Raw genomic sequence first — 18,925 nt, 5'->3', positions numbered from 1 at the left:
TTTATTTGTAGGAATGTCATATCAACTCGTGGGAACATAATTTTTGGCATGAGTTAACATGGTCACGTGGTCACGTGGTCATTTTGTCGAGGTAACAACATCCATATGTCGTGGCCTTGAGATGCTATGTTGAGGGAACGACATGCATTTCTCATGGCCATGACTTCTTATGTTGAAGAAACAACATGTTTTTCTCGTGGCTATGAGTTTAAAACATAAACAAACCTGCGTGACCATAGCAACCTGGGATTATCAGAGATGTATTCATTAATATTTTATTTTGAATTAACTGATTGTCTTTTCCCTGTAATATTTGTATATTATCATTCTTATTATTAATAGATTATTTCTATTGTTTTTATATTAGTTTATGTTCTTTTTTTTTCTTTTTTCTTTTTTTTTTGCTTCATTTCGGTCTCTTTACTTAATGTTCTGGATACTTTTGTAAATAATAGTCTACAGTACAATTCTCGACATTCAAATCAAGCTTTGTTTATGCTGACTGCAATTTTTGCATTTTAAATTTAACATATATTTCATTTTTATTTCAGCTTATTAATAGACCATAATTATAAATACAACAGAGCTTTGTTGAGAAATTAATCATTCACGTAGTTTCATTTGTAAATTAAAACACAACGCGCTCATTTATCATCACATCACCTCAAACTTTATTGGCATAATTGTCAGATAAATGATAAATAAGCATGTTGTGTTTTCATTGACAAATTAAACTACATTTTGTGCCAGGGTTAAGCAATTTCTGATGTGACTCCATCAAGCACCTCCCTAGCGCCGCCACTGGCACGTCATAAATTCTTGTATACATGTTGTTCCTTCAAAATAAGAAGTCGTGGCCACGAGAAATGGATGTCGATACCCTGACAAAATGATCTCGTGGCCAGTACATAATAACGTTCCCACGAATTAATATGATGTTCCCACAAGTTATGTCGTGGCCACAACAAAACTAAGTGAACCGACCATGTCTTCTCCCAGGCACCGTAGATATTTCTTGAGATTAGGGGTAAAAAAAGATCAGATAGGGAAAGCTCTGGCTGTTTGTGAACATAGCCTTAAAGATGTGTGTCAGATCCACATCGTGATCAATCAAATCATTTACTTTGTAGCTTTAAGTATTTATTAATTCATTAAAGGGGGGGTGAAATGCTCGTTTTCACTCAATATCCTGTTAATCTTGAGTACCTATAGAGTAGTACTGCCTCCTTCATAACTCCAAAAAGTCTTTAGTTTTATTATATTCATAAGAGAAAGATAGTCTGTACCGATTTTTCCCGGAAAAACACGACCGGCTGGAGGCATGACGTGTGGGCGGAGCTAAAGAATCACGAGCGCCAGTAGGCTTTAGCGTAGAGAGTTTGGAAGCTGTGACACCGTGAGGACAAAACCAACCAAAACAATCCATGGCTAACAGTCAGATTCAGCGTATATTTATGATCCAGAAGCAGATCCAGAGGCTGAAATTTGACAAGAGCAGCATCAGCAACAACGTCTCTATGTGGTATGTACTGAAACTGTATATATTTGCTTAGCGGTTTTGGAAAATGACTAAGTTCCACTTTTCTTTTTTTAAGCTGTACATGTGGAAAGTGCAGTTTGATGACAACATCGCATGTTGTTTACTTGATGTTCTTACGCGCCGATAGCTAAGTTAACAACACAGAGATATTTGAAACAGTTTTACTCGTGCAGATTGATGACAACATCGCATGTTGTTTACTTGATGTGCTTACACGCTGATAGCTAAGTTAATAACACAGAGATATTTGAAGCAGTTTTACTCACCGCATGCGGTTCCAACACACGATCGTGACCCTTTTTCGTTGGGACTGCATTGTCCTTAAGAAATAAACGATGTGCAAGTCCGGACCTTTGTAAAATAAGCATCTTCGAAATGCAGGGAACAAACACAAACACTTGCACAGCTCCGTTAATGCTCTGTAAAAATAAACTCCATCCACTGGTCCCTTAATGCTGTTTCTCTTTTGGTAATCTGTGCAGGGTTGTCTTGCCCTGGCAACCAAAAACACACTCCTTTTGTGACATTTCGCGACGCTCTCGCTCTGATCAGTGAAGTCTGTTGTGCTCTCAGTGCTGTGCTATACGGGAGCGTGCGCTCTTCCGGCAGACGTGCCCTCAGGACCCATGTAAGGAAATTCCGCTCCATCTAACGTCACACAGAGCCATACTCGAAAAAAACTTTCCGAAACTTGTGACAAACCGGAAGAAGTATTTTTGGAACAGAAATACTCCTTCAAACGTACAACTTAATTTTTGAAACTTTGTCCATGTTTAGCATGGAAATCCAACTATTTAACAGTGTAAAAAACTCAGTATGCATGAAATAGCATTTCACCCCCCCTTTAATTAGAAGTTTTTGTGTGCAATGTGAATTATTGCAATGTAAAAGTATTTTCAAAAATTGTAATGTTTAGTGGAATCAATCACATTTAATCGCGATTAATAATCAAAAAAATATGATTAATTCATTATATTTTTAACTATTCACATCACTAATTATATTATATTATATTATATTATATTATATTATATTATTACATGGCACTATGGAATACTTGATTTGGATTCATCAGTTGCAAGAACTCCCTTGTTTTACTTTTAATTTTTGTGTAATATAGTAGCAGTGTCTACTACATTGTATTAGAATATTTTCTTTCTTTCATTCTTTCTTTCTTTCTTTCTTTTTAGGAAAGTACTGTATAATTTCACATCCACATATTTATTTACTTGGTGAGTAGCCATGTAATAAGTGGCATAATAAAGGAAGTATGTTTTTTAATGAATAATGGTGCAACCTGCTGATTGTCTAAAATTTGGCAAAAAAAATACTGTATGTATATTTTGAAGAATGGCGGTAACAAAACAATTTTAGTGATCATTGACTTTCCAAATTCAGCACTTTTTAAACCTTTTTTTATTACAGGTATTTTTAAAAGGTCCTAAAATAATTATAGAAATTATCTATGTATATAAATTATAATTACTTTCTTTTAATTTTACATTGAATTATGACATGTGCATGTCCTTAACAGGTTTTGTAAGATTTCAGGCACATATGTTAGATTAGGCATTGAGCCAAGGTCAGAGGTACTCACCTATAGAGGAGCAGAGGACAGCACAGCACACTAGCTGGAGGAGAGATCTGACAGCACTTTGAGCTGTTACCATGGTACCGTCAGGAGCAGCAAAGCCACAGAAAACACCTGGAAGCAGCCATAAACATGCATGCACTTTATTACACACAAATACAATCTGAGCTGTTATTAAAGACTCACAAGCTTGCTAGCAATTAAGCATGCATGTGATATGCAGTGAAGACCTGCATGCTGAATCTTTCGCATCTTTCAGATATGTGCAGATGACCATAAATATATCTATTCATGCTATGTTATGTGGTAATCTATAGGAATTTCACCATGTCCTGCATCATGTATGTGAACTGACCTTTACACAAGCACACAAAGCGTGTATCTATCCTCCTCTCTGTTAAGATTACACACATTAATCAGTCTGCAAACAACCATTGGACCCCTTTCTATTTATCACCATTTTTTCCTTCGTCATTTTCTTTTCCTTACCTGATTGTGGACTGGAAGAAAGCAGAAAATTTAGAATTTTTATTTTCCATTTGCCTGCCGTTCGTCCATGCCAACTAGCTTGCGTGTGGATGCTTGCTCTCTCTCTCTCTCTCTCTCTCTCTCTCTCTCTCTAACACACACACACACACACACACACACACACACACACTGTCACCGTCTCCTGCTCCTCCTCCTCCAGAAAGGCAAGCCCACCCCCCTGCATTTTCCCACACAGAAAAAAGAAAAGAAAAAACAGCTAGTCACAACCATGGATCCTCCATTATCTGGTAAAGTCTACCCTCCTGTTCAAAACATGCACACATGTTAGTGAGAGTACACTAGAGGTATTCAGACATTTTTAGGCTAATGTCGCTTTGGTGGATGGAGAGACTAAGACTGAGCTGATATATTTTATAACAATGAATTACATTCATCATCTTAATTTCTTACTGGTCATATTTTAAATATGACTCTTTAATCAAAATAAAATATTGCTTTTCCATCAACATCACTTAGGCTGTGAAATGTCCACATCGACTGTTAAAAAATTAAAAATGCATTAACTGTGTAATGCCTGACATATGAAATATTAGTCTCAGGAAAATCTATGTTTTTAAAAACATTAGAAATTATGTATGGATAATCAAGAAAATGTTATTTGACTCAGTCAGGTAAGTGTTCATCTTCAAATATTACTAACAATATAAAAATTTGCCTTTATGTTTAATTTATAAAAATCATTAAAGATTTCACAGCAAAGGGATAGGTGTACCACGACCTGAATGTGGAAATGTTTAGTATAGTAAAAGGGTTTTTACTTGCTAGAAAAGTATCTGCTGTACCAATAAGACAAAATGTAGCTGACTGTATACAACAAGTTTAAGCAAAATTTTGATTATGTTGATCATTTAGAGATCTTAGACTTTTGCAAATCAAATCATATGATATCATATCAATTCTACATAATGCATATACAGTATATTGCACATCAAAAATTATACAGGATTTATGGTCTTAAATTTATCATTATTATTTGTTTAATCATTAATTTAATGCTTAATATTGCAAGGAGTAACTTTCGTAGATGTATTCAATCAAGTAAAAATGTAATGCATGTCAGCGTGACAGTGACACATTTGGCAGAACTTTATATTCTGAAATTTAACTTTGGTTGAATATAAATATTAAATGTTTAACAAAAAACTACTAATACTAATAAACAAAGGAAATCTAAATTATCAGAAAAACAATTGTAACATGTTTTGTATGGTAATCCCATACCAACTAATTTTTAAAGGAATAATTCACCCATAAATGAAAATTCACTCACCCGCATGTCATTCCAAACCCATAAGACCTTCATTCATCTTCAGGACACAAAATAAGACATGTTAAGGACATAATAAGGACATTGTTTAAAAAGTCCATATGACAAAACTGGTTCAACCCTAATTTTATGAATCTATGAGAATACTTTTTATGCGGAAATAATTATTTTTATTTTTGTCATGGGGGGAACTTCCCCACATCGGGGGAACTGAGAGCAGACACCACCACCTCAGGGGAGTTGCAAGTAGACACCGCCACCTCTGGTGCCTTCTGAGTGGACACCGCCGCCTTGGGGGAGTCTCATTCAAAGCATGCACTGAGAGCTGCCTTACAGACAATGTGCTTCAACAAAACGTCTCGGTTATGTACTTAACCCTCATTCCCTGATGGAGGGAACAGAGACATTATGTCGAACAACATATGGGGTCTCACTTGGGAGGCCAATCATCTCTGAGTTTAAGAGAAAACCCCAATGAAAATTGGCTAACAGAGCCACTCCCTGTGCCCTGAGTATAAATAGGTGACAGGTACATCCACTCATTCAGATTTCATGCTGAGCAGCCGAGAATGTGTCCCGGCAATAATGAATGGTTCAAGGTTGTGGCATGGGGACATAACATCTCCGTTCCCTCCATTAGGGATTGAGGGTTACATATGTAACCAAGATATTGCCTATCTGCCTGTCACTACGAGTTATGTCGAACGACATTTGGCATCCTATGAACACCCTCACAACCCTGTGGTGCTACAATTGTGACAAGCCGCGGTGCCACAAAAGTTCATTCGCAAATTAAATTACCTTGGTACCCAAGGGGACCAAAAGGGTGAGTACATCACTGATGGAGAAGGCCATGCTGCTGTTCCAACCACAAAAAGTTTTTGGAAAGGATTCCAACCTTCAGTGAAAGATTGCTTCAAAACTTACACATATGGGATTACCCCATAGGGAATCAAGCCATATGGACACCTTGCCCAGTACAGGGGCTGACCGGGACTCCAGGCGTGCTAACACCGGTACTGGGCCTGGCGACAGGCTGTTCTGCAAAGTCTGACTGCTGAGGGTGCTGGAGGATGCTCGAAAATGGTACGCCAAGGCATAGGAGGAGGCCAAACTGTGTGGAATGAGCCCTCACCCCCAGGTGGCATGACTTTGCTTTGGAAATGGTACGCCAAGGCGATGGCATCCACTATCCAGTGAGCCACAGCACAGCAATGTCAAGGCTGGATCTGCCTCCTCCAGGGGCAGTGCTTGCAGGTTCACCACCTGGTCTCGAAAGGGAGACACATATCCAGGCTGGGGTCTCAGGACAATGTGAGAGTAGGCCGGCCCAAACACAAGGCACTCTTAACTTACCAAAAATGCTTGGAGGTCCCTGACCCTCTTGAAGGAGGTGAGCGCGATCAGGAGTGTTGTCTTAAGAGACAGGAACTTGAGCTCCACTGAATCCAGTGGCTCAAAGGGACCTCTCTAAAGAGGTACTCCATACTGCACTTGTCAAGTCAAGTCACTTTTATTTATATAGCGCTTTAAACAAAATACATTGTTTCAAAGCAAATGAACAACATTCATTAGGAAAACAGTGTTTCAATAATGCAAAATGATAGTTAAAGGCAGTTCATCATTGAATTCAGCGATGTCATCTCTGTTCAGTTAAATAGTGCTTGTGCATTTATTTGCATCAAGTCAATGATATCTCTGTAGATGAAGTGATCCCAACTAAGCAAGCCAGAGGCAAAGAACCGAAACTCCATCGGTGACAGAATGGAGAAAAAAACCTTGGGAAAACCAGGCTCAGTTGGGGGGCCAGTTCTCCTCTGACCAGACAAAACCAGTAGTTAAATTCCAGGCTGCAGCAAAGTCAGATTGTGCAGAAGAATCATCTTTTTCCTGTGGTCTTGTCCTGGTGGTCCTCTAAGACAAGATCTTTACAGGCGATCTGTATCTGGGGCTCTAGTTGTCCTGGTCTCGGCTGTCTTTCAGGGCAGTAGAGGTCCTTTTCATGTGCTGATCCACCATCTGATCTGGATACAGACTGGATCTGATGGCTACGGTGACCTCGTAATAAGAGAGAAACAGACAAATATTAGCGTAGATGCCATTCTTCTAATAATGTAGCAAGTACATAGAGTGTTATGGGAAGTGTTTCCAGTTCCAGTTTACCTAATTAATGCAGCCTAAAAATCCTTTGACGGATTTGGATATTAAAAGCATATTAGTATGTTATGTGTAAGCCAGGTTAAAGAGATGGGTCTTTAATCTAGATTTAAACTGCAAGAGTGTGTCTGCCTCCCGAACAATGTTAGGTAGGTTATTCCAGAGTTTAGGCGCCAAATAGGAAAAGGATCTGCCACCCGCAGTTGATTTTGATATTCTAGGTATTATCAAATTGCCTGAGTTTTGAGAACATAGCGTACGTAGAGGATTATAATGTAAAAAGTGCTCAGTCAAATACTGAGGTGCAAAACCATTCAGGGCTTTATAAGTAATAAGCAATATTTTAAAATCTTGCAAGATTGCAATCAAATTACACACCTAGGTTCCTAACTGATGACGAAGAATTGACAGAGAAACCATCAAGTCTTAGACAGTGTTCTAGGTTATTACAAGCAGAGTTTTTATGTCCTATAATTAACAACTCAGTTTTTTCAGAATTTAGCAGTAAGAAATTGATCATCATCCAGTTTTTTATATCGACTATGCATTCCAATAGTTTTTCAAATTGGTGTGTTTCACCGGGCCGCAAAGAAATATAGAGCTGAGTATCATCAGCATAACAGTGAAAGCTAATACCATGTTTCCTGATGATATCTCCCAAGGGTAACATATAAAGCGTGAAGAGTAGCGGCCCTAGTACTGAGCCTTGATGTACTCCATACTGCACTTGGGATTGATATGATACATCTTCATTCACTGCTACGAACTGATGGCGGTCATATAAGTACGATTTAAACCATGCTAATGCACTTCCATTGATGCCAACAAAGTGTTCAAGTCTATGCAAAAGATTGTTGTGGTCAATTGTGTCAAACGCAGCAATAAGATCCAATAAAACTAATAGAGATATACGCCCACGATCAGATGATAAGATCATATCGACTTGTGATCGATATGATACATCTTCATTCACTGCTACGAACTGATGGCGGTCATATAAGTATGATTTAAACCAGGGGTGCCCAACCCTGCTCCTGGCGATCGACTGTCCTGCAAAGTTTGGCTCCAACACTAATCAAACACACTTGCCTTTAATTTTTAAGTGAGCCTGAAGACCTTAATAAGTTGCTTCAGGTGTGTTTGATTAGGATTGGAGCTAAACTCTGCAGGACAGTCGATCACCAGGAGCAGGGTTGGGCACCCCTGATTTAAACCATACTAATGCACTTCCATTAATGCCATAAAAGTGTTCAAGTCTATGCAAAAGAATGTTGTGGTCAAACGCAGCACTAAGATCCAATAAGACTAATAGAGAAATACAACCTCGATCAGATGATAAGAGCAGGTCATTTGTAACTCTAAGGAGAGCAGTCTCAGTATTATGATACGGTCTAAATCCTGACTGGAAATCCTCACATATACCATTTTTCTCTAAGAAGGAATATAATCTTGGAGAGAAAAGGGAGATTCGAGATTAGTCTATAATTAACTAGTTCTTTGGGGTCAAGTTGTGGTTTTTTGATGAGATGCTTAATAACAGCCAGTTTGAAGGTTTTGGGGACATATACTAATGACAATGAGGAATTAATAATAGTCAGAAGAGGATCTATGACTTCTGGAAGCACCTCTTTTAGGAGCTTAGATGGTAAAGGGTCTACCATACAGTACATGTTGTTGGTTTAGATGATTTAACAAGTTTATACAATTCTTCCTCCCCTATAGTAGAGAATGAGTGGAACTGTTCCTCAGGGGGTCTATAGTGCACTGTCTGATGCGATAATGTAACTGACGGCTGAATGGTTACAATTTTATCTCTAATAGTATCGATTTTAGAACTAAAGAAGTTCATAAAGTCATTACTTCTGTGATGTTGGGAAATGTCAACACTTTTATTTATTTTTTATTAATTATTTTTTGTTAATTTAGCCACTGTATTGAATACATACCTGGGGTTATGTTTGTTTTCTTCTAAAAGAGAAGAAAAGTAATCAGATCTAGCCGTTTTTAATGCTTTTCTGTAGGATAGGTTACTTTCCCGCCAAGCAATACGAAATACCTCTAGTTTTGTTTTCCTCCAGCTGCACTCTATTTTTCGGGCTGCTCTCTTTAGGGTGCGAGTATGCTCATTATACCATGGTGTCATACTGGTTTCCTTAACCTTCCTTAAGTGTAAAGGAGCAACTGTATTTAAAATGCTAGAAAAGAAAGAGTTTCGTAGTCCAAACTTATGTGCTCTGATGAAAGTACATGTTGCATTTCCTTTGGAAATCAGGGTCCCAGAGTCTGGAGGAAGAGAGGAGAGGCACACAATCCACGTTTCTTGAGGTCCAGTGTAAAGCTTCCACAGTCAGTGATGGTTTGTCGTGCCATGTCATCTGCTGGTGTTGGTCCACTGTGTTTTCTGAGGTCCAAGGTCAACACAGCTGTATACCAGGAAGTTTTAGAGCACATAATGATTATTATATATAAAATCACTCACTGCCCACTTTACATTTACATTTATACATTTAGCAGATGCTTTTATTCAAAGCGACTCACAAATGAGGACAATGGAAGCAATCAAAATCAACTAAAAAGCAATGATATACAAGTTCTATAACAAGTCTCAGTTAGCTTAACAGAGTACACATACCAAGGGCTTTTAAAAAATATAATATATAAAAAGAAAACAGATAGAATAGAAAAAGAATAGAGCAAGCGAGTGTTTTTTTTTTGTTTTGTTTTTTTGCTTTTGTTAATTGTATAATAAATGAAAAGAAAATAGAATACAAAAAGATTAGAAAGCAAGTTAGATATCATTATTATTATTATTGTTGTTGTTAAATAATATAATTAAAATAGTGAGAGCTAAAGTTAGAGGGTCAAAATAAAGATGATATGTTTTTAGCCGATTCTTGAAGATAGCTAAGGACTCAGTTGCTTGTTGAGCAGATCATTCCACAGGAGGAAACATTTAATTAAGTCTGTAAAAGTTACTTTGTGCTGCTTTGGGATGGCACAATCAAGTGACATTCATTTGCAGAATGCAAGCTTCTAGAGGGCACATATAGTAAGTCTGAAGTAATTAATTTAGGTAAAGGGGTGCAGATCCCATGGTGGTTTTGTAAGCAAACATCAATGGCCTTGAATTTTATGTGAGCAGCTATTGGTAGCCAGTAGCCACATTGATAAACAGAGGTGTGATGTGCATATAAAGTTCGCCTTGGTTGTACTGGGTTGGACCCCCTTTTGCATTCATAACTGCCTTAATTCTTCATGGCATAGATTCAGCAAGGTGTTGGATACATTCTTCAGAAATTTTGGTCCATGTTGACATGATAGCATCACACAGTTGCTGCAGATTTTTCAGCTTCACATTTAGATTAGATTAGATTAGATTAGATTCAACTTTATTGTCACTGCACATGTAGGTACAAGGCAACGAAATGCAGTTAGCATCTAACCAGAAGTGCAATAAGCAGTAAGTACAGAATAAAGGTCTATAATATGTACAATAACTATACAGGTAAGTATTATGGACATAATTTACAGATATTAAATACTATAAGCACGATATACAGATAGGTGTACTATGAACATACTATACAGATGGCTATGTAAAAGTGTATGTACACTATAGGCAGAACTATGAACATAATTTACAGTATTGCAATGGACAGTAAAGTGCATAGAAAATATTACAATGTGCAAATGGATTATACAGTGTTCCTGGATGAACAGACAGTAGTGCAAGTAATAACAAGTTACTGTTTTTTGCTTGTTGTGAATAAATAAATAAATCAGAGTGTTGAAGAGGGGGAGGAGTCTATGTGTGGTGTGGGGGTTGTTGAGGGGTGTCAGAGGGAAGAGTTCAGCAAGGAGACAGCTTTAGGGAAAAAGCTGTTCCTGAATCTTGTGGTCCTTGTCCGGAGGCTCCTGAAACGCCTTCCGGAGGGGAGGAGGTTAAACAGTTCGTGGTCAGGGTGAGAGGAGTCCTTGAGAATGCTGCGAGCTCGACGTAGACAGCGTTTCCTCTGGATGTCCTCAAGAGCAGGAAGCGGTGTCCCTGTGATGCGTTGGGCAGTTTTCACCACCCTCTGCAGTGCCTTGCGGTCAGCCACTGAGCAGTTTCCATACCAGACTGTGATGCAACTGGTCAGGATGCTCTCGATCGCACACCGGTAGAAGTTCACCAGGATGGATGAAGACAGCTGGTTCTTCTTCAGTGTCCTGAGGAAGAAAAGGCGCTGGTGAGCCTTCTTGACCAGGACAGTTCCTCCGAGATGGTGGTTCCCAGGAACTTGAAGCTGGAAACACGTTCTACAGCCAGCCCGTTAATGTGGATGGGGTCATGAGTGCTTCCATTCTTCTTCCTGAAGTCCACAATGAGCTCCTTGGTCTTATTGGTGTTAAGGAGCAGGTTATTGTCAGCGCACCATGTGGCCAGGTGCTGTACCTCTTCCCTGTAGGCAGTCTCATCGTTGTCACTGATGAGGCCAATCACCGTGGTGTCATCTGCAAACTTAATGATGGAGTTGGATCCATGCACAGGCTTGCAGTCGTGGGTGTAAAGGGAGTAGAGGAATGGGCTCAGCACACAGCCCTGTGGTACGCCAGTATTAAGTGTGATGGTGGTGGAGTGGGTGTGACCTGACCGAACATGCTGAGGCCTGTTGGTCAGAAAGTCCATAATCCAGTTGCAGAGGGAGGTGTTGATGTCCAGGTCTCCAAGTTTTGTGGTCAGCTTGGAGGGAATGACGGTGTTAAATGCTGAACTGAAGTCAACAAACAACATCCTAACATACGTGTTGTTATTGTTCAAGTGTGTGAGTGCAGAGTGCAGCACTGTGCATACTGCATCCTCTGTGCTCCTATTTCTGCGGTAGGCAAATTGGTGTGGGTCCAGTGTGGGTGGGAGGCAGTCTTTGAGGTGTGCTAGGACCAGTCGCTCGAAGCACTTCATAATGATGGGTGTGAGTGCTATGGGGCGATAGTCATTCAGGCACGTTGGGGGGGAGTGTTTCGGTACTGGAACAATGTATGTGTACTTAAAACATGTTGGCACAGTTGCTTGGGTGAGGGACAGGTTGAAAATGTCTGTGAAGACCCCTGCAAGCTGCTCTGCACATGCCCTAAGCACACGTCCAGGAATGCCATCCGGGCCAGCAGCCTTGCGTGCGTTGATCCGGCTCAGTGCAGTGTGGACATCTGAGGGGGTGAGTTTAAGGGGTTGGTGGTCTGCTGAGGGTGAGATTTTGGTGGCCGTCTCCTTGCTGTCGCTGTTGAAGTGAGCATAAAAGTCATTTAGCTCGTTAAGGAAGGAGACATCCGTGACTGTTGGTGTGGAGTTGCTTGACTTGTAGTCACTGATGATCTGGATGCCCTGCCACATGCGTCGGGGGTCAGAGTTGGAAAAGTGTTCCTCTACCTTCAGCTTGTAGCAGTACTTGGCCTTTTTGATGCCCCTTTTCAGGTTAGCCCTGGATTTACTGTAGGCCTGAGCGTCATCTGACCTGAAGGCAGCGTTGCGGTCTTTCAGCAGAAGTCGCACCTCCTTGTTCATCCATGGCTTCTGATTAGGGTATGTTGTTATCTGTTTTTCTGTTGTTACACTGTCAATGGTGGAGTTGATGTGATCCAGTACAGTGGTGGATCTACAGTATTTATGTGAATCTTCTGTTCCTCCACATACCAAAGGTGCTCTATTGGATTGAGGTCTGGTGACTGTGAAGGCCATTTGAGTAAAGTGAACTCATTGTCATGTTCAAGAAAACAGTCTGAGATGATTTGAGCTTGGTGCATTACCCTGCTGGAAGTACCCATCAGAAGATGGGTAAACTGAAGTCATAAAGCTATTGACATGGTGAGCAACAATACTTTTGTAGTCTGTTCCATTTAAATGATGCTCAGTTGGTACTAAGGGGCACAAAGTGTGTCAAGAAAATATCCCCCACACCATTAAACCACCAACAGCAGCCTGAACCATTGAGTCAAGGCAGAACACCAAATTGACTCTAACTGACTCTACCATCTGAATGTAGCAGCAGAAATAAAGACAAACCTTGCAAATTGTAGCCTCTGTTTTCTTTTCTTACCTGACAGGAGAAGTACCCGGTGTGGTCTTCTGCTGCTGTAGCCCATCTGCTTCAGGGTTCGATGTGGTGTGTGTTCAGAGATAGTATTCTGCATACCTTAGTTGTAACGAGTTGTTATTTGAGTTACTGTTGCCTAGCTATCATCTCTAACCAGTCTGCCCAATTTGGTCTGACCTCTGACATCAACTAGGCATTATCGTCCACACTACTGCCGCTCACTAAATATTTTCTCAATTAGCAATTGGTGTTACCAAGCAATTTAACAGGTGTACGGTGTAATGGGACCGGTGTGTGTGTGTGTGTGTGTGTGTGTATCAGAGGACTTCATCTACATCGCAGGCAGGCAACAGGGGAAAAAACCTTGTTTGTGTCAACATGGGCCAGTTTTTCCACACTAACATGGTAGACTTGTAATTCTACACAAGATTTCTTCCATTATTCTTTTGAACTTTCCAACTGATTATGGTGGCCACAGAGAATCTGCACAAATTTGATTGAAAACTTTGTCCGGTTCTCTGTCATTCCATGCACAAAACATGGTCTCAGTCACAGTAGCTCTAATTTCATCTGAAATGACTGTTCTTGGTCTTGCTCTTCCTTGTCATCCTCTTCCTCCACATCATATAGAAACTATCCTGTACCTCTCAGATTGATGAATGCACCCATGCCATCTGTGCACTTTGAATTGGCTTATATTTTGTACATTCACATATTTAGAAACTAGTGTAAACAGTTTTGAATTATTGTATGTAAACTATGAGAACCATTTTGCTTTTTTGCATTTAGGGTTTTGCATCCCAAGTTTATCACAGTGTAAATTGCATTTAATGAGTGAGAATATGTTTAGAGTTTTGCAAAAAGAGTGCATGAGATCTGCAAACAGTGTCTAAACTACCTGAACTTGTTTGAAAAGTACAGGGTGATTTATTTAACATTGGTTTAGGCCAGTGGTCTGAAACTCAATTCCTGGAGGGCCACAGCTCTGCACAGTTTTTCTCCTACCCTAATCAAACACACCTGATCCAGCTAATCAAGGTCTTCAGGATTACTAGAAACTTCTGAGCATGTGTGATTTGGAGCTGGTTGGAGCTAAACTCTGCAGAGCTGTGGCCCTCCAGGAATTGAGTTTGAGACCACTGGTTTAGGCTATTGAGAATTTGGTTCAGAGAATGGGTTTTAGTGTCTTTAGAATAATTTGGAAACTATATGTAAATGATTTTGCAAATTCCACTCATTTCAAAAATTCTGTTTGTGTCTAAAATATTAGAAATAAATGTGTCTGCTCAATTATGCACCTCCGTACAAATTAATCATATTTATGAAATATGTTACCATTTTGTTTATTTAAATTATGAATTATCTAATTTAATACCAATAAAGATTGGAGTGACACAAGGTTCTGCTTTACACCTTCTCCTGTATTCAATATACAGTACGCACATATTTCTAAATTATTTAAGCAAATGATTGGGGCAAAGATCCACTCTCTCAGTTTGAATCTTGATTGAAGACATATTTTAGCCAGGTATACACAAAATGCATCAGGTTTTATAGAAACTAATTAAAAGCACGAACAGAGCTGCTCCTGCTAAGCAGGCAAATTTGTGCATTTTGCTCTTTGTCATTTCACACAAGTTCAGAGGATTGGAGCTACAGAAAGTCATTGTGTAAAGTTCCACTACTGTGCAACTGACTGTGGTTAAAGCTATTATATGAGAAGACATGTAGACATATATAAATGCAGTACAAGATATGTGATGCAGAACTTTGCTCTATTGCTAGTTTCGCCTTTAGTGAGGCGGCATTTGTGAGACGAATAATAAGAAGGTGGTTAAATACAGGATGTGAGGTGCATGTGTGTGTTTGTGTGTGTGTGGTGATACATGTGTTGCATATGTTCTTGGCTATATTAGTTCAAAACCTGTAATACTGCCCAAATTATATTTGCTTGTCTGTTGATTGTATTATTTTTCAGTTTGACAAGCCAATTCATATTTTGTTTCTTCTGACCATCTGTAACATGCTTATTAAATGTGTACTGAGTGTCATAAAGGTCATACCCATAGACACCAAAGCCGTCACCACTGAAATTTTCCATCAGGTGTATTTTACACACACTGCTGAAGTGGTTCTTCTTTTTTAATCGGACAGACAAAGTCATCTGTCATGATAATAGACCTTCAGTTTGTTCCTTTGCTCTAGTTTTTCAGTATGATTTATCAGTCATTTCAGTCACCTAATACATTGATAATTATATCATTAGTTCATTAATTTGCCTTCTGTATAAATACTTCCTGTTTGGTTTAGTTTGATGACAGATATTTTATCTGTTTTACTGGTTGCATTTTTCTGATCTGTGTTTCTGCTTGTTTCTAAGTAAAGACAGTTTTTTAGATATTCCATATTATCTACTGCAAAAAGCTCTGACATCATCTCCCTGTGATATATAATTTATGTAAGCACACAGTGAACAAGTATGTAAGTAAACCAAGAAAAACAAATAATGTGTTACACACCAACATTCTTTCTGATTTATTATTACAATTTCAGTTTGATGTCTTTATGCAAACGTTTTTAGAAAAGTTTAATCTGTTTAAGGCAAATACTACTTATCTAAAAAGAAACCCAATGAATCTGAAATGTGCATCTACACTATAGTAGTGAAATTTAGGTAATTCTTATGTGAAAATATTCATAAAAAAAAAAAAAAAACATTCAATATAATTGCATTAGCCCAGTGGTTCCCAAGCATGTTCCTGGAGGCCCCCCAACACTGCATGTTTTCTGTGTCACCTTAATCAAACACACCTGATTCAGATCATCAGCTCATTAGTAGATACTACAAGACATGAGCTGGGAGTGTCAGACAAAGGAGAGATGCAAAATGTGCAGTGTTGGGAACAACTACATTAGCCTCTTCAAAGACAGACAGAAGCAGTTGTACATAAAGTAGTTTCCTACAGTTAAGATGTTGTGTTCTGCTCAGTTGATATATCTCTGAATGCTTAGTTTACAAAGCACTGCATTGATATTATTTTATGTAGTAAAAATAGACAGACACAGACATTTTAGTGTTAGTATTATATAAAAGATAGTATCAATTGGATTTTGCATATCAGTTGAATATTTGTACAATATAAGCAGATTTCCTTTCACAGTGCATTATACTCATTTGTTGATATTTTTCAAGATTATAAAGATAATATTTTTGAAAAAGAACAATAATGTTGTGAAATCAGAATTTGGATATTACATAATTGTGTTATAGATGTCCTTTGTTCTTTTCTAAGTCTATCTTGTGTATCAGCTTGTGTGTACATTTATGTTCATAGCACAATGAAAAGCTTATATGTGACCACAAAACTTAAGTGGAAATTTTTCTAAATGTACAATATTTGGCCAATATACAACCATTTGAAAATCTGGAATCTGAGGGTGCAAAAATTAAATAAGATCTACATACTGAGAAAATCGCCTTTAAATGTGTCCAAATGAATTCTCAGCAATGCATATTACTAATCAAAAAATACTAAATTAAATTAATTATTTTTGACATATTTACGGTAGGGAATTTGTAAAATATCTTCATAGAACATGATATTTACTTAATATCCTAATGATTTTTGCCATAAAAGAAAAATCAATAATTTTGACCCATACAATTTATTTTTGGCTATTGCTAAAAATATACCTCAGGGACGTAAGACACATTTAGAGTTACTTCTTTACTCCAAAATAAGATGTATATATTTCAATGGAAGAAAACATGATTTACTCGAAAAATATAACTAAAAACACTACATGGAGTTAAATATCTACTGATTCTGAAAACAAATATATGCAGTGTTAAAAGTTATTTAGTATTTTATTATTTTAATGTGTTTGTACTAAATGACCTAAAATTGACTTTAATTTAATATTTATGTGATGTTAACAGTTAGTACATTTCACAGCACTATCAACCTTTAAAATAGAATTTGTATGACAAATAAAGATTTTTTAAACTGCATAAAAAAACATGGAAATATGATCTGTACCTGGTGAAATATCTTTAAATTCCAATTATTTTATTGTGAGATATTCTTCAGTACATTTGTGAAAACAATAACACACTTCAGATTTAGAGAAAAAAAACAACAACATCAGTTTGTATTGAAAAATTTGTTACATTAACAATATTCATAATGTATTTTGGTATGAATGAGTTGTAATGAATGTCCAGTCTTGAAAGATAATTTACAGCAATGTTTACATGAAAAAAAAATTGTGCACAGTGACTAAAGTGATAATCAACAATTAGTCAGTAATTCAGTCTCATAAAAAAATGACAATAAACAGATTACAAAGAGATTAAAACAGAAACTTAAAAAGGCCACAAAAAGCAACAGTTGTAAAATAGCAAAAGCAAAGATAACACTACGAAGTTGCAACAGCATAATTTAATCATACTGTAATGCTTCCAACGTCATTATACTATTCATCTGTAAAAATAAAAGACATTGGTGTTATGCAGATGAGGTTATTCACTGTAACTGCACATCACAAAATTACTAAATTTCTGTATATATATATTACTGTGTTTTACAATACTGTAAGATTGCTTCAATAATTACACAGCATTAACATATAAAATTGTCAGATTTTCTCATGAGATCAGGCTAACTTTGCAATGTATGAAAGTTAATAAACAAGTTAATAGAGTTAATAGAAATCCATGAGCTCAGTTGTTATGTATAGTGACAGCATACCCAAACCTTCTGTTTTCCATAAGGAATAATCCAACAAGAAATAATAACCATTAAATGAATACCTTCGTAGAAAATTTCTGTTCCTCTGAGCTCTGTCTCGTTATTCGAAGATCTGTTGATTTAAGAATGCATTAAAATTGTTCTAAATCTAATATCTGATATATTTACATTTCTAATTTACTTTAATTTCTTGTAATTTTTCAAAGTGACCTTTCAATGTTGATTCTAAGGCATCCTACCAGAAAGAAAATGAGTTTTAGAATTTAAACAGAACAATTCAACAAAATTGAGTGTCAGTGTTTGCAGATCTAGAGAAAGTGGTACCTCGTTTTCGGATCAGTGCCGAGATTCCCAGCAACAGACTGAAGAGCAAAACTATGCTAGAGTACCTTATGACAAATATGACTTTGTCAGTTATGCTATTAGATGTCACTGTCAAAAAACACAACAAAAAAAAAAAAAAAACATTTTGACAGTTAACTTAATTCTTATAGTTTAGTACTGTAGTTAACTATAATGCTTTATTTATATTGGTATCTTCAGATAATATAATATGTATGAAATAAAAGGCTATACCTTTTTAAAGTTCAAGACAACACTTTTAACAATTAAGAACACTTAAAAAGTGTGCACTGTGATTAGGATGTATGAAATATTTTATTTTAAAGTACATTTTAAATCATTGTTTAAAAATCTTTAGTCATGTTTTAATGCACTTACTTTGTTGTGTTTAATATTATACTAATGCACATGTAAATAAAGATGTAAAACTAACTTTAATGTGTGTTGTTAACTATTACATTTGAAGTTAATATATTTTAAATGCACTAAATTACAACTTTTTCATTTCAAATGTGTAATTGCAAATATATGTAAATAAATGACATGCACGTTTCAAGTGTACAGACGGCAACACACTTTAACCATATTGTAGACAACAGAATTATGAAACTGCACATCGCTTAAGTCTTAATTAAGTGGGTTATAACAACTTTAAAT

At 37.3% G+C, this 18,925-nt stretch overlaps 1 protein-coding gene across 4 annotated transcripts in view; it reads right to left on the bottom strand.

The window, feature by feature from the left end:
- LOC113061859 (neuronal acetylcholine receptor subunit alpha-5-like) overlaps nt 1–18,925 on the bottom strand; it is a 45,701-nt gene that overhangs the window by 9,828 nt on the left and 16,948 nt on the right. The window contains exons 1-3 of one of the 4 annotated variants that reach the window (XM_026231329.1): nt 3,621–3,752; nt 3,487–3,525; nt 3,138–3,245 (exon numbers count right to left, since the gene is read on the bottom strand). The exons of 1 other annotated variant lie outside the window; for it this stretch is intronic. In XM_026231329.1, coding sequence (XP_026087114.1) covers nt 3,138–3,210 — 73 coding nt within the window. In that variant the 5' untranslated portion in view covers nt 3,211–3,245; nt 3,487–3,525; nt 3,621–3,752. Of the gene's footprint in view, nt 1–3,137; nt 3,246–3,486; nt 3,526–3,620; nt 3,768–18,925 lie in introns of those variants that run through there. 2 more of the 4 variants (XM_026231328.1, XM_026231330.1) reach the window with 2 other exon arrangements.

Source organism: Carassius auratus, chromosome 43, assembly GCF_003368295.1.
Source record: "Carassius auratus strain Wakin chromosome 43, ASM336829v1, whole genome shotgun sequence".
NCBI lineage: Eukaryota > Metazoa > Chordata > Actinopteri > Cypriniformes > Cyprinidae > Carassius > Carassius auratus.
This window is presented reverse-complemented; position numbering and strand designations above follow the sequence as displayed.